The 16,826-nt window shown below is 49.7% G+C and overlaps 1 protein-coding gene across 1 annotated transcript; it reads left to right on the plus strand.

Annotated features, from left to right (window-relative positions):
- Nucleotides 1–1,755: 1,755 nt before the first annotated feature.
- MRPL27 (mitochondrial ribosomal protein L27) lies at nucleotides 1,756–9,850 on the plus strand (the record flags this gene model as incomplete). The annotated part of the gene is made up of 4 exons (XM_080713299.1): nucleotides 1,756–1,795; nucleotides 5,499–5,630; nucleotides 5,962–6,029; nucleotides 9,644–9,850. 4 exons carry the CDS (start codon nucleotides 1,756–1,758, stop codon nucleotides 9,848–9,850), a joined length of 447 nt encoding a protein of 148 aa, XP_080569425.1.
- Between the last annotated feature and the right edge of the window lie 6,976 nt (nucleotides 9,851–16,826).

Below are 16,826 nucleotides of genomic sequence, written 5' to 3' on the forward strand. Positions count from 1 at the left end.
CCCTGGGTTTAATCCCCAGTACTGCAAAAAAAAAAAAAAAAAAAAACCTGACACATAATTATTAATTAATGTATTGACACATACATAATGTATATCGTTTCAAAATGTACAGTTTAAGGGCAGAGGAAACGTTAATGGTAAACTGCTTGTTTAGTATGCAAAATGGCCTGGTTTTAATACCCAGAACTGCAAAAAGAGAACAAAACACACAGTTTAGTGGTTTTTAGTACATTCAATGTTGTGCAAAGATCAACACTGTAATTTCAAAACATTTTTATCAGGGTTGGGAATGCAGCTCTGTGGTAAGGCCCTGGTTGATCTCCAGCACCAAAAAACAAACAAACAAAAAACACCTTAGCCAGGTGTGGTGGCACATGCTTGTAATCCTAATCCTAATACTTGGAGGCTGAGGCAGGAGAATCACAGATGAGGCCATTCAGAACTTAGTGAGGTCCTGTTGCAGAATAAAATAGGGCTGGGGGTATAGCTCAGAGGTAGAAAGCTCTTGGGTTCCATCCCCAGTACTACCAAAATAAAAACAAACAAATCATTTTATCACTTCAAAAAGAAACCTTATAGCCGTTAAGCAGTCACTATCCCAGCCAGGTGCAGTGGTGCATGCCTATAATCCCAGCTACGCTGAACCAGGAGGTTCTGGCAGGGTGCGAATAAATCCCAGGCTAGCCTGGACAATGTAAGATAGCTTGTTTCAAATTAAATAAAAAGGAAAAAGGGCAGGGATCAGCTCAGTGGGAGGCCCTAGGTTCAACCCCCCACCCACAAAAGTCAAACCCTGACAGCCCCAAATCTATCTCTACAGATTTGCCTACTCTGGATTCAATGTGTGGCCTTTTGAGACATTTCTTTCATTTAGCTTCATTTAGCTTCCATTGTATGGATTTACGACATTGTTTATCCATTCATACTTGATGGCCATTTGGTTTCTTTCTGCTTTTTGTCTATTGGTAATAATGTTGTAGACATCTGTGTTCAAATATTTGGGCATATTTTCAATATTCTCTTATGAAAATTAGGATTAGAATTTTGCTAGGTGACATGCTAATCATTCTTAGAACAAATATTTACTAACACTGTAGATGTGGCCCTGGATAAGACATGTATGTACCCTTCCCCGGCCTAGGTTTCTTCTTGAGTATAACAGGAATAACACCAACTCTACTGGTATGTGATAATTAAATACAGCATTTACCGCGATTATCACAGTACCTGGCTCAGTTTATTTAATTATTTGTGGTACTGAGAACTAAACCCGGGGCCATTCTGCCTTCAACTTATACCCCAGCCTTTTGTTTTGTTTTGAAACAGGGTCTCCCTGGGTTGCTGAGAGCTTTGCTAAATTGCTGAGGCTGCGATCCTACAGTCAGCCTCCCAGGCACTGAGATTACAGGCGTCCGCCATCACGCCCCGTCCTAGCACAGTTAATTTGGCGGAGTACAGTAAATTGAATGACGAGGGAGGAGGCTTCAACCCCGTCCCCTCCCTGGGCCTTGGCTGACTCCCGCAAAATCGGGGAGTGGGCCAAGCCGGGCCCTGCGGACCAGGCTGCACAACTCCCCGGGCCACCAATCCCTGAGAAACGCGGCTCAGGAGCAGCCGCGATCCGCAGACGGCCCGAGACCCGCGCGCTCACCTGCCACTTCTCGCGCCACTTTTCAACAGACAGGCAGGACCCGGAAGTAGATCTCTCGGTAGCGGAAGTAGGCTTCCAAGACCGGAAGCGAGTGTGAGACAAATATGGCGTCGGCGGCGCTGGCTCTGAGGACGCGGGCAGCGGGTAACGGGACGGTGAACCAACAGGGAGGCCGGGAGGTGGAGACTGGCCCTCGCGGAGGGCCCTGCAGGCGTGGGGGGAATAAATGGAGCACGATGGGGTTAGAGAGGGAGAGCGTGGGGAAGGGGACCCCGCCTTTTGTGGTCGATCACGTGACGTGTCCTGGGCGGGGCGGAGCGCGTGTCCTTCCCTGTTGCACCAGTACAGTGTCTCTGACGGTCGGTGACGCTGCCCAGCCGTTTCCCCTTTTGGGTTTTCGTGGACCCCTTCATCTGTGAAAAGGACTGAGTTCAAAAGTTAAGCCGGCGCAGTTGGCACACGCCAATAATCCAGTACTTGGGAGTAATCCAGTATTTGGGAAGCCGACACCTGAGGATCACAAGTTCAAGGCCAGCCCCAGCAATTCAGCGAGACCCCGTTTCAAAATAAAATGTGAAGCTAGGTGTAGTGGTGCACCCTTGTAATCCCAGTACTTGGGAGGCTTAGACCGGAGGATGATTGCAGATGTGAGGACAGGCTTGGCCAGTAGTGAGACTCTCATCAACCTAGTGACAGTTTCAAAATAAAAATAAAAAATAAGGCTGGGGGTGTAGCTCACCCTGAATTCAATCCCCGGTGTGTGTGTGTGTGTTTGTGTATGTATGTATGGATGTATCTCTCACATACACAGTCCCCAGTGTGTTTGTATGTATCTCTCTCACACACACATGTGAAAACAGAGGGGCTTGAAAGTAGAATGCCAAACACACACCAAAAAAAATCAGTCTGTTCATTCAACAGATTTAAGTCTTTGTGCCAGACACTGGTGGATGTTAATATCAGAAGAAAAGGTGAAGGGGATCGTTCTTTCTAGTAGATAAAGTAATTAGCACATATAAACAAAATAGTTGTAAGTTGTAACAAGCACTGTGAAGAAAGGAAGATTGTTTCTTTTTAGCTTGGATGATTAGAAAAATCCCCTGAGATTAACAACTGAGTTAGGATCTAAAGGACATGAAGAAGCCTAGTCCTCTATAGAGTAGGCAGCAGAATGACTAGTTTTATAGAATTGATCTAGTTTTATAGTTTGAGAAGCAAACTGTTCTTATATAAGTTAAAAGGGAAGTCAGGTTGGGGGGGCATACCAGTAATCCCAGTACTTGGGAGGCTGAGATAGGAGAATCACAGGTTGGAGGCCAGAACCAGCAAATTATGGACCTTGTTTCAAGATAAAAAATAAAAAGGGCTAGAGGTAGAATGCTGCTGGGTTCAATCCCCAGTACCAAAAAAAGGACAGGGAGGTAGGGGTTGCTGGGGATAGAACTCAGAAGAGTGTCTGCTTAGCATGGGGGAGGCTCTAGGTTCCATCCTGGGGGCTGGGTTTTGAAGGAATCCAGATGGGAAGCCATAATAGTAGCCCTGATGAGAGATGGTTTAGTCAAGATGTCAGCAGTGCGGTGAACTTGGAGGGAAGTGGATGGATCTGAGATCTGTTCTGGAGCTAGAACCCGTAGAGCTTGCTGGTGGACCGGATGTGTGAGGGGAGCAAGGAGAAGGCGTCTGCACTGACTCCTTGGATTCTGCCTGAGCAGAGGATGGGAGTGCTAAGCACAGCAAAGATTTCCAATGAGATGATGTAGGTAAAGCAAAAGCCCAGTTCCTAAAGTTGATAAGTGAGTAAATGAATAGCTGTTTAAAGATAACTAGTGCCGGGCGTGGTGGCGCACGCTTGTAATCCCCGCGCTTGGGAGGCAGAGACAGGAGGATCGCGCAGGTTCAAGTTCAAAGCCAGCTGCGTGTGCTGGCTTAGGAGACCCTGTTTCCAAATAAAAATGTAAAAAAAAAAAAAAGGTCTGGGAGTGTAGCCCAGAGGTAGAAGGGCTTCCAGGAACCCCAGTACCACCAAATAAAAAATAAAGGTAACTAGTGCCTGGTGTGGTGGCGCACACTTGTAACCCTAGTACTTGGGAGGCGGAGACAGGAGGATCGCTCAGGTTCACGGCCAGCCTCAGCTACTTCCACCCTCTTCGAATTAGTGAGACCCTGTTTCAAAATAAGGAATAAAAAATAGGGCTGGGGGTGTAGCTTGGAGGTAGAACACCCCTGAGTTCAATCCTTAGTACTGCAAAAATTAAGTAAATAAATAGCTAGATCCTGTTGCTAAACATTTGTTATTTCTGTGAGTTCTTATCTGTGGTCCTTTGTTTCAGCTAGCTTCTGTTCTGAAACTTCAGAATCCTAGGCTTCATGAACTCACTCTGAATTTAGATGCTCCAGACACCCATAGAGTTTCTCCAAAGACCCTGCATAGTTCGCAGACCATGCCTGTGCCTGGAGACTTGAAAGCAAGGCCTGCCAGTCTTAGGCGTGCTTCATAAAGCAAGGAGTTTCCATGTTAATATGAATTTGAGTTTATTTCCTCTTTTTATTTATTTAATTTTATTTTGCGGGTCTGGGGATGGAACCCAGGGGCATTGGACCTCTGAGCTATACCCTCGGCCCTATTTTTGATTCTTTATTTTGAAACAAGGTCTCACTAAGTTACAGAGGGCCTCACGAAGTAGCTGAGGCTGTCGGAGAACCGCGATCCTCCAGTCTCAGCCTCCTGAATGCTAGGATTACAATCGTGCGTCACCACACCCGGCTTATTTCCCCTTTTTAAAATAAATGCCATTGAGCACCTTGGATGAGTGTAGAGAGTTCAGATTAATTTCTCAGATTAAGTGTGTTGATCTTGTGGGGCTTGTTTAACAGCTGTGTTCCCAGTACTTGGGAAACAGACAGGAAGATCACAGGTTCAAAGCTAGCCTCAGAAACTTAGTGAGGCTCTCAGCAACTTAGCAAGACCCTATCTCCAAATGAAAAATAAAATAGGAATGAGGGTGGATCTCAGAGGTAGAATGCTCTGGGTTTGATCCCCAGTACAACACACACACACACACACACACACACACACACACGCACACACATAGTTTGTCTTGGTTGGACTTTTCCTTGATGGGCTTTGGGAAGAAAGGGCTCTGGGTTTGATCCCCAGTACAACACACACACACACACACACACACACACACACACACACACACACACACAGTTTGTCTTGGTTGGACCTTTCCTTGATGGGCTTTGGGAAGAAAGGGCCCAGTTTTCTGAAATGGTCAGGAACCTGTGGGAGCCACACTCTGGCCAGCTGCCCTTTTTGTGTGCAAGGATCTGGTGTGCAGTGGGTGCACAGGTAGCTAAGAGTGGGGGGAGAAACTGAAGCAGAAGCCTCCCTCTGGGTGTCCGTTGCTGGGCTCCAAGCGGTCTGTGCCTCTCCTTGAGGCAGGAGAGTGAGTGAGGCTCTGAAGCAGGCAGCACTGGGGTGTCCTCTTGCTGGCTTCTTTGGTTTCTGTGGTGTTTGTTCCTCCCCAGCAGGACTCAGTGTGCCAGGACCCAGAGCATATGATGTTTATTTTGGTGTTTTTTTCCACTGCCCCCTCTTGTCACTCCCCCCACCGCCCTGTGCCATGCTTACACCCTGGATAATACAAGCAGTGGGTTGTCCCCTGCTCCGGGAGAAGGCAAGCGGCGTCCAGGTGTTCCCTGAAATCTCACGCACAGCATTTTGCTTCCCTCACACGTCTGTCTCACCTTCTCCACTGCCGCTCAGCTCCGCAAGTGGCCCGTAGAGGCAGAGCAAGAGTCTGCTTGGGAGCCTCTCTGAACAGTGTTTTTGCTTTTTCTGTAGTTACAGCCCTGTTGAGCCCCACTCCAGCTACAGCTCTTGCCATGAGACATGCATCCAAGAAGACAGGTGGCAGCTCCAAAAACCTTGGTGGAAAGTCACCAGGCAAGCGCTATGGCATCAAGAAAATGGAAGGTGAGGCTGTGCCGTGGCTTCCCTGCCTCGCTGCACCCTGCCCTGCCGCCTGGTGCTCCTGAGGAGAGCAAGGCACCCATGCAGGTGCCTGGCCTCTGCTCTCCCCTCCGCTCACCGTAGCACTTGGCTCCAAGCTGAAGGGGCAGATGGGGGGCTCGGGGCCTGGGGAGTTGCTTAGCCTTGTGTTGGGGCACATGGGTGTGGTTTCCAGCTAGGGGCAGGCTTAAAGGTTGGTGTGCAGTCCTTGGGCCAGCATGTTTTCCTGGCAGTTTTGTGTGCTGCCACGATCACTGGGGCCCAGACTCAGCACACTTGTGGACTTCTCTTCCAGGGCACTATGTTCATGCTGGCAACATCCTGGGGACTCAGCGCCAGTTCCGCTGGCATCCAGGTGCCCACGTGAGTTGTAGTTTTCTTCTCTGGGATTACCTTTCTATGCCCCAAGCACAATAACAGTTGCATTTATTAGGTCCCCGCGTACCATATGCCAAGCATTGTTCTGATTCCTGAGCCCATTTTGCAGGTGAAATGCCAGAGACTTAGAGAGTGGCAGGGTCCAGCTGACTTCATTAGATCATTGCACATCCTATGCCTCATTTTTTTGAGTGGGAAATGGGTTATAATGTGACATATGGGGCAGCTGCAGCTGTCTGAGGACTGAAACACAATATACTAAGCTATAGTAATCCTCTCAAGATGTCAGTGTTCTTAGTGATACACTGGTTTTTTTGTTTTTTGTTTTTGTGGTACTGGGGATGGAACCCAGACGTATTCTACCTCCGAACTACATCCCCAGCCCTATATTTTTAGGCTTTATTTTGAAACAGGGTCTCACTGAATTGCAAAGGGCCTAAGTAGCTAGGCTGCCTGCGAACCATGATTCTTTTGGCTGTGTTGTTGTTGTTTTCTTTTGGTGTGTGTAAGTGCTATTGAGGATTGAACCTAGCACATTCTACCTCTGAGATACACCCCCAGCCCTATTTTTTTTTGGGGGGGGGGTCTGGTGATGGAACCCAAGGGCATTTGACCTCTGAGCTAAACCCCTTGCCCTATTTTTTATTCTTTTTTTTTTTTTTTTTTTTTTTGGTGGTACTGGGGATGGAACCCAGGGGCTTTTCTACCTCCAGGCTATACTCTCAGACCTACTTTATACTTTATTTGGAAACAGGGTCTCACTAAATTGCTGAGAGCCTCACTAAGTAGGTGAGGCTGGCTTCGAACCTGTGCCATCCTCCTGTCTCAGCCTCCCAAGCGCTGAGATTACAAGCGTGCTCCACCACGCCTGGTTTATTTTTTATTTTGAAACAAGGTCTTACTTAGTGCCTGCTGGCCTGCTGGCCAGAGCCTGTGATCCTCCAGTCTCAGTCCCCCCAAGTACTAGGATTACAGGCATGTGTTACTACGCCCAGTCTTAAATGTTTTTACTGATCTGCAGTTTAAAGGGGTTCTTTTTTTTTTTTTTTTTTTTTTTGTCTTTTTTGGAACCGGGGATCGAACCCAGAGTGCCACACCTGCAGAGCAGGCACTTTGCCACTGAGCTACATCCTGGCCCCCTGATCTGCAGTTTAATAAAGTAGACATTTTCCAGCTGGGCATGGTGGCACACACCAACAATCCTAGTACTTGGGAGGCTGAGAAAGGAGGATTGCAGGTTTGAGGATAGTCTCAGCAACTAGTGAGACTCTCATCAACCTAGAGAGACCTTGTCTCAAAATCAAAGTGAAATAGGGCTGGGGGTATAGCTCAAAGATAGAATGCCCCTGCGTTCAATCCTCAGTGCCCCCACCTCAAAAAAGTAGACATTTTCCTTTTGTGACTCTAAAGAAAGTTTTTAATTCTACTAGAGTCAAATTCAGTAAATACTTTTTCTTCACCTAAAAGCAGCAATAACAACAAGCATGGTGATTTTGGAGTAGCCTGATTGTGTTTTGCTTTGGTGTAGTGGTAGCCTGGTGGTTTGGGTTCTCCTTTCAAACTCTCAGTTCTTGGAGAACAAGATGCCTGGTGATTTCAGATATTTTTTGAGTCTTAGGAAATTAATTTCAGTTTATTCATTTTGCATGTTTTCTAAGAATTTTTTCCTTTGCATAAAAGTTACTTCATGCTTGAAAAATAAGTTAAATTTAATAAGATAGAATTGAGTGTGTTCACCAGCAATTGGATCTATACTAGACAGGGATTTCCATTTCAGAAGGTAGGATTACTTCACAAGATAAGGAAGTTCTTAGCCAGGCGTGGTGGCGCACGCTTGTAATCCCCGCGCTTGGGAGGTGGAGACAGGAGGATCATGCAAGTTCGAAGCCAGCCTCGCTGACTTAAGAGACCCTGTTTCCAAATAAAAATATAAAATGGGTCTGAGAGTGTAGCCCGGAGGTAGAAGGTTTCCAGGAACCCCAGTACCACCAAAAAAAAAAGATAAGGAAGTTCTTTATACATACTAGCCGGGTGTGGTGGCACACGCTTATAATTACAGCATTTGGGAGGCGGAGACTGGAGGATCACGGTTCATGGACAGCCTCAGCTACTTAGTGAGGCCCTCTGCAACTCAGTGAGACCTAGTTTCAAAATTAAAAAGACAAAAAGTAGGACTGGGTGTGTGGCTCGGAGATAGAATTCCCCTGGGTTCCATCCCCAGTCCCGCTTTAAAAAAAAAGAAAGAAAGAAAGAAAGAAAGAAAGAAAGAAAGAAAGAAAGAAAGAAAGAAAGAAAGACAGACAGACATACTGAGCTGGGTGTGGTTGCACCCCTGTAATTCAAGTACTTGGGAGGCTAAGGCAGAGGATTGGAGGCTTGAGGATAGCCTTAGCAGTGTAGCAAGACTCTTCAACTTAGCAAAACCCTGTTTCAAAACAAAAAATAAAAAGGGCTGGGCATGGTGGCGCATGCTTATAATACCAGTACTTGGAAGGCTGAGACAGGAATATTGAAGTTTGTGGCCAGTCTCACTTACTTAGTGAGGCCCTCTGCAATTTAGACCCTGTTTCAAAATAAAGAATAAAAAGTAGGCCTGGGGATGTAGCACACACGGCTGGGGATGTGGCTGAGAATGTCCCTAGGTTCCATCACCAGTACTACACACATATAAAAAAGATAGAGATATACTATACACTTGCACACCTGTAATCCCAGTATTTGGGAGGCTCAGACAGAAGATCACACGTTTGAGAACAGCATCAGCAAGCAGTAAGAGACCCTGTATCAAAATAAATAAAATAGGGCTGGGGGTGTAGCTCAGAGGTAGAATGCCCCTGGGCTCAATTCGTAGTACCCCCCCCCCAAAAAAAAAAGAAAAAAGCTGTTTATAACAGTGTTATAGTAAGTACTATATAATTTATTTATTTTTGTGGTACTGGGGTTCTTGGAAGCCCTTCTACCTCCGGGCTACACTCCCAGACCTACTTTTTATATTTTTATTTGGAAACAGGGTCTCTTAAGCCAGCGCACGCGGCTGGCTTCGAACCTGCGTGATCCTCCTGTCTCCACCTCCCAAGCGCGGGGATTACAAGCGTGCGCCACCACGCCGGGCTGTACTATATAAATTTTAACTGATATCATTGTTATTAGTTTATGTATTAGATGTATTAGATATGTATATATCATTGATCTGTATTTCCATAGAGCTTAAACTTAAATGAAAACATACACAAACTGGTGTTTAATGTGACAGCTCTAGTATTCTTTTAAGTATAAATCATGCTCCCAGGGGCAGTGATTTAGAGTATTTTCCTGGGCCTGTGTTGGAATCCATCCAGTGTGGCTTCTGATCAGCTGCATAGACATGACTGCAGGTATCAATCCACTGGGACCGAGCAACCCCCAGGATTGGCTGTTGGGGTTTCCTTTTCCCTCCTCTATTATGGAGTCAGTAAAGAAGCAGAAGGCAAGAGAGTGTCAGGCTGTGGGAGAGGGAATGTGAGATGGAGCTCTCCGATCTCTCCCTTTGGCCCCAGGGCCTGAATCTGCGGGAGATGTGTTGTGGGCTCTCCAGTCAGTGCTGGGTCTGTGTGTTGCAGGTGGGGCTGGGGAGGAACAAATGCCTGTACGCCCTGGAGGAGGGGATAGTCCGATACACTAAGGACGTCTACGTGCCCAATCCCAACAACTTGGAGGCTATGGAACTGGTCACCAGTCTGCCCAAGGGTGCTGTGCTCTATAAGACCTTTGTCCACGTGGTTCCTGCCAAACCTGAGGGCACCTTCAAACTGGTAGCCATGCTTTGAAGTCCCGATTGAGGCCTTTGGACAGAGGCTAGAGCCCAGAAGACAGGAGAGAGTGATAACGAAGTCATCAGGTATTGGGGTGATGACAAGGCTTCTGAGGAGGAAGTCTGCTGGACGTGACTGCAGGAGACTGACTGCTGTGGAACACTGTGGAGCCCTGACCTGGACCTAAATAAAGCTAGCTGGAGTCACGAGTCTGCTTTATTTGGGGACAGACCTGGTTGGAACTGCTTGCGGCTTTGACGGTTCTTACCCATGTCACCAAGGGGGTGCACAGGAGTGGGGATTGAGAAGGGGACCTTGTTTTGAGGAGAGAATTATTTTGGCATTACTCCCCCAGAAAAGAATTTGGGCTCTGGAGTGTCACTGCCAACCCCCACCCCTTGATCTTCTGAAAGGCCAGAGGGCTGGGCTCTGGGAGGAGGAAGGGGCGACAGAGGAAGCCGCACAGTGATACGCCTCTGCCAAAGCCACGTGAGAAGGAGCAGGCTGCAGCCTGGAGCTTGTGCGATGGCAGGAGACCCTCAGGAAAGAATGCCAGGCCCCATCTGTCCTGGGACACCAAGGTACTTCCAGTGGTAAGACAGAGTAGGTGACAGATGTCATCTTCCTGCCTACTCCAAGATCTAGACACAGTAAGCCCACGTTCTTTTCTGCTTCCTGTTTTTTAATTTTTATGTTTTTGGTGGTGCTGGGGATTGAACCTGGGAGCATTCTGCCTCCAAGCTACACCTCCAGACCTTTTTATTTGGAAATAGGGTTTTGCTGGCCTCGAACCTGCAGTCCTCCTGTCTCCCTGAGCAGGGCAGGTGGCTCTTGCTGGGATGAGTGAGTGGTGCAGGTCCTCATAGGTTGGTGGCAGATGGAGGGATGAAAGAGCAAAGAGTGTGAGCCACTCTCGTCCTCCCTCCATGTAAATACATGCTGCATGCTGTCTGTATTGCTTTGTTTTCTTGGACTGCTGCTTCTGGAGTCTCCTCCCATGTCAGGTCCTTCCTGGAAACAAGTTGGGTCCTAGAGCTGCTGGCTCCCTGGGAACCCTTCTGCAGGAACCTGGTAGGCCTCCCTCAGCTGGGGTCCGCCATCCTTCCCTCTACACAGAGAAGTCAGATGGGGCCTTCAGTCAAATCCTAGGGCTTTCCACTAGTGGCCCTTTCTTCTTTTTTTTTTTTTTTTTTTTTTTTGCAGGTTTGGGGATGGAACCCAGGGGCATTTGACTCTGAGCTACACCCCCTACCCTATTTTTTATTCTTTATTTTGAAACCGGGTCTTACTTAAGTTGCGGAGGGCCTCACTAAGTAGCTGAGGTTGTCTGCGAACCTCCTGTCTCAGCCTCCCAAATGGTGGGATTACAAGTGTGCACCACCATGCTTGGCTGATTTTATCTTCAAATGGGATCTTGCTGGGTTGCTGAGACTGTCCTCAAACCTGTGATCCTCCTGTCTTAGCCTCCCAAATACTGGGGCTACAGGTGTGTACCACTTTGCTGGGCTTTGCTTCCTTCTTTCAAACACGGCTGGGCAGGTGGGCCAGCTGTTACAGGGTTAACTTGTGGTTCCAGAGCAGCCCCACACAGTCCCTGGCCTCTAGCCTGGGAATTGCCCATGACCAAGAAGGCCAGACAAGCCCACCACAATTATTCACCCTCTGGATCTTCCTAAACAGGAATAACTAAGACTGGAGTCCCATACTCCTTCCTACCCAAGAAGCCTTCCCCTCCCTACATTCTTGTCCCCCTAACCACACTAGGCTCCTTGATGGCTTCAGGACTCACCTGCACACCCTAGGCTTCTGGCTCCTTCCCTCGGGCTGGGGTTCTCCATGGTGCTGAGATGGGGAGGGCCCACCTCCCTGGGATCATGGAGGGCAGTTCAAGGTGAAGCCCGGGATCTGGGCTAGCATGCGGGACAGCAGAGCACAAACACTTCCTTGCCCCCAGTGGCCCTTTCCCTAGAGTCCTCACCACCAAGTTCCAGCTAATGCTCAGACCCTCAGCACGTCCCAAGTGCACTTTGGTGAGGAGAGTCTGCTCCTTTGTGCCTGCTGGCTTATTTTCTTATTACCTGGCTCATGGCTCTGATGACCTTTTGCGGGAAGACAGAAAATGCCACTGCCTCCTGTCCCCACTCCTCCATCCTGGGCTTTGTGCCAAGTTAGGGGGCCAGAGCCTGGGGGTGGGTGGCTGCAGCTCAGAAGATTGCCTTTGCTTCCTATACAGGTGCCATCTGGTGCCCTGTCCCCTCCCCACGGAGAGGACTGAGTGCTGGAGTTGCCACCTGCCCTCCCACAGAAGTGGGGAGCTGGGGAAAGGCCATGGTCTTCCTTGAGGCTCCCCGCACAGTGTTCAGCAATGGCCAGGGAGGGGCCTGGCATAGACGTCCTCAGCCCTTCCCATGGCCCTGTGGGAACCCGGGATGGAGGATGCTGTGCTTACCAGAGGAGATCCCAAAGCCCCTTTCTCATTGAACAACTCCTCCTCCAGGGCCAGAGCACAGGGGCCCTTTAGTCAGAATTGGGGTGGGGAACCTGCAGGCAAAGTCTTGCTGAGAGGTGCTTACATGTTGGCCGGAGCAGAGGACACTGGGGACTAACTCACCCTCCCGAGGCCAAGGCAATAACCTACACCTGCCTGCATGGGCCCGTCTCCTCAGATTGAAGTTCCTCCCCAAAAGTCAAAGGGTGTGGGGACGACCCAGCTTGCAGCTCCCTTCCTCCCAAATGCTGGGATTACAAGCATGCACCACCACACCCGGCTTGCAGCTCCCTTTCTGCCTTGTCTCCCTTCAGCCCAGGGAAGGAGTGATTTCTGTAAGGGACACTTAGGGAGGGGAGCAGACACCTCTAGAAACGGGTCTGGGGAGGCAGGAACGGACCCAGGAGCCTGGACTCACAACCCCCGGGACCCAGTTCTCTTCTGCTATCAAAGACTGGCACTGTAGAACTTGGCACAGACAGGGAGAGGATTTGGAGGTCAGGGCCTGCCACACAGTGCCCCTTGCTCTAGGTGTCCCATCCCTGTGACTTAGGATGGCAGTAGGTACTCACCTGTAGCCACAAGTATGGCCATGGTAGTTTCTGCACACAGAGAAGCAGTTATATGGGGTGCCAAGAAAGGGCATCAGCCTTGAGGCAGGCAGCAGAGCTACAGCACTGGGTCTCCTCGGGCCATACCTGCCCCAGGAACCCTGGCACCCCTCCAGCACTGTTTGTCCTGGTCAATAGCAGGCCATGCCCTAGTGTCCTGCAGAGGGCACTCCCCTCTGCATGCCTGGCAGCCACACGGGTCCTCTGTCACCTCCAGAAGGGGGTGGTAGGTACAGGCTCAGCTTTTTTTTTTTTTTTTTTTTTTTTGCAGTACTAGGGATTGAACCTAGGGGCAATCTACTTCTGAGCTACACCTTCAACCCTGTTTTTTATTCTTTATTTTGAAACAGTCTCACTGAGTTGCAAAGGACTTCACTAAGCTGAGGCTGGCTGCGAACCACAGTCCTGTCTCAGCCTCCTGAGCGCTGGGATTACAAGCGTGTGCCACCACGCCCAGCTCAGGCTGAGCTTCTGCTAAACCTAATAGCCACCAGAAGACCCGGATCTCTGTACCCCTCACCCCCAGGCCCCTCCCAGCCTGCATTTGTCCACCTCCACTTCCCTCTGGCCCAGGTAACTGGGCTCTGGTTGCCAATTGGCTGTTTTCTAGTATTGGCTCCCACCTCTACTGGTAGAACTGTGGTGTTCATGGTCACCCTGGAAACCAGGCTTGTGCACTACAAAATATAGAAGCCTCCCTGCCCAGGCTATCTTCCCCCCTTCAGAATAAATATCGTGCAGCTCCAAGGGACCAACCTGCCTGAGCCTGCTCCGCTACCAATCCCAGGTCTCCCAGGCCCAAATTCTGATATTGACCCCAAGGACCCTGCCAGGGAGAGGATTTTAAAGAACTCTCAAAAGCCCAAGCCTCCAGGCTGGGCTAACCCTCCCTACAGAAAGACCAGGCTTGGGGTGGGGGTGGGGGAGCACATGCCTGTAATCCTAGTTCTTGGGAGGGTGAGACAGGAACACTGCAGGTTCGAGCCCACCCTCAGTAACTTAGCAAGACCCTGTTTCAAAATAGGGCTAGGGGTATAGCTCAGAAGCAGGATGCCTCTGGGTTCAATCCCCAGCACCAAAAAGATAAAACACACACACACACACACACACACACACACACACACACACACGCAACTAGAGCTATACACCCCTAATTCTGCCTGCAAATGAGCATCACCTTGGGGGGCTAAAGTGGGTGGGCCGCCACTTAAGACCAATCAAAACCAAATCCTCAAGTCAGGATCATGATCTCTTGGGCTAAATAAAATGTTTGCAACAGGTGATTGCAACCTATAACTGAGGCCTGGTGTGGTTGATGGAGAATGGCAGGGTGCATGACCTGGCTAAGTTAACAGAAAAATTATTTCAGAACTGTTGGGCTAGCCTGCCAGAACACAGCCCCAGCCAGTCAGTACCCCCTGGCCTGAGCTCTGGGCCAGCAGCCTAACTGTTCTGGTATTTACTACCTAAGCCCACTACGATGGACCTTTTTACCTAAGAGTTAGGCTGGAGATGCAGCTCAGCGGTAGAACACTTGCTATGTATGCACAAGATCCTGGGTTCCTCCCTAGCACTGCCCCAAAAAGACATAATTTGATCTAAGAGTTGATGTTGGGAAACAAAGCAAAAAATCCCAACATTCCAGAGAACAGCTTCAAATGCTCACTAAAATAGGAGCCAGAAAACATAATCATGTCCATCTCTGAACCTAACCACCATTACCTGTTATTCTTGCTTCTGCTTCCTGGTTACCTGTCCAGCGATGCCCTGATGAGACCCCTGGCTCCCTCTGAAGCCTGCTGCCACCACTGAACAGCTAGCTCTGACTTTGGGCTCCACATTTCACAGCTCTGAGTCTGTTTCCTGATCTACTACATGAAGATAATAAAAGCGCCTGCCTCCAGGGCTGGGAGGATTAGGAACTGCTGGTAAACTCAGACTAGCCACTACACAACCCAACCCAGCACTGTTCATGGGTAGCCAGGAGCGCCCTCTCCTGGTAACTAGAACTTGTCATGTGCAGGCGGAGGAGGACTTAAACCCTTCATTCCCCAAGCTGGAGGTGAGCCCAGCCCAGTGTAGCTGGGCTGACAGTGTGATTTCAGAGGTCTAGAAACCTTCACGCTCATTCTTTGTTAGGTGTGAAAGACTGACAGCTCTCGACAATGTGGGAAGATGTTGACAAGGGAGCTTGAGAGAGGGCGGGCAGATGGGTAAACTGTGTGTGTGTGTGTGTGTGTGTGTGTGTGTGTGTGTGTGTGTGTGTGTGTGTGTGTTACTACGGCTGGAACCCAGGGGTATTCTACCATGAGCTACACCCACCCCATGTTACTTATAAATTTTTTTTTTTTTTTGGCGCGGTACTGGGGATGGAACCTAGGGACATTCTACCTCCAAGCTACACCCCCAGCCCCATTTTTTTATTCTTTATTTTGAAACAGGGTCTCACTGGGTTGCAAAGGGCCTCACTAAGTAGCTGAGGCTGTCCGTGAACCATGATCCTCCTGTCTCAGCCTCTCAAATGCTGGGATTCCAAGCGTGTGCCACCACCCCCGGCTTTACTTTTATTTTAAAACAAGGTCTTGCTAAGTGCTGAGGGCTTCATTAAGTTGCTGAGGCTGGCCTCAAACCAGCCATCTTCTTGTCTTAGCCTCCCAAGTACTGGGATTACAGGTATGTACACCATGCTCAGTGGACAAACCTTTTGACATGGCCCTAAAGGGACAAGCTCCAATGATAACCAGCAGGCCATGGCTGGGATTGCCTCTGTTCTCAAGGATGCCTCATAAGGCAGAGCGACGAGAGCACTGGGATGGGCCCCAGTGGTGCAGAAGACAGAAGCCAGCACCTGCTCATGCACCTGGCATGGTGACGAAGTGGGGTCCTGGGTCAGGGCTCTTGAGAGCTGAGCTCAAGAGTCTGCTGGCCTGACCCCTGTCATGCTGGCCTGCTGGGTGACAGGAGGAAGTTTCTGGGCCTCCCAGGGCCAGTTTGCCTCTCATAAAAGAGAGGGCCACACTGGATGTGTTTTTGCACCCCCACCTGGCTCATGGATGGATTTGGAACTGTTCCTGCTATGGGGCACTGGGATCTCTACCTTCTCAAAGCTATTAAAGTACCAACGAAGACATCTTAAGAGAAGGTGGCCCAGGGAACAGGATGGCTTCCCAACACACAGGAGGAAAAACTTGAAGACTCAGCTTAGAGAGATAGAGATATATTTCTTCTGTTGCATATTTCAGACTTCACACTGAGCCTCAGGCACAGTGCGACTCCAGGTTCTTCTGAGCACCCCAACAGTCTTCCCATGCTGCCAAGGAGGCTCACCCCTCCAGGGCACCTGGGAGTACCTGGGAAACTGCACGGCAGGCCCTGATGCTCTGCCTTTCACATTACGCTGGAAAGCCCTAGGCCTGACACCCCACTGCTCCGGGGTCCCCTGGCTGCCAGAGGAGAGGCTGTCCCTCTAGAGCCCAGCTCCACAGTGGTCCCCAAATCACCTGTTCTCTGGGCCTCAGATCCTGACAGGGAACCTGTACCCCTGCAAGCCTCAGCCATGAGCACCACAGGCCCAGGCTGGGGGCCGAGGCCCTGGGGAGGGAGGCAGGCCCAGCCTCCCTGGGCAGCAGCGACGGGCACAGCAGGCCTGCTCCCACAGCCATGGCCCACGTCCGGGGCCACTCTGAGCCCTGTTGCATGTCTTTTGTTTCTAGTTCTTCCCCTTACCACCCATTTTAAATTTTAAAAAAGTACAAACTAGAGGGGACGGGGAGGAAGAGCTGGGCATGGGGTTGCTGGAGCCCTTCTCCGGTTCCTGCCGACCCTCTGGTCCCAAGCAGAGCCCTTCACAGAGTAAGCACGGCACCCACTTCCCTGCTGTCTGGGCGGTTCC

The sequence above is a fragment of the Muscardinus avellanarius genome (assembly GCF_963383645.1).
Source record: "Muscardinus avellanarius genome assembly, chromosome: 16".
NCBI lineage: Eukaryota > Metazoa > Chordata > Mammalia > Rodentia > Gliridae > Muscardinus > Muscardinus avellanarius.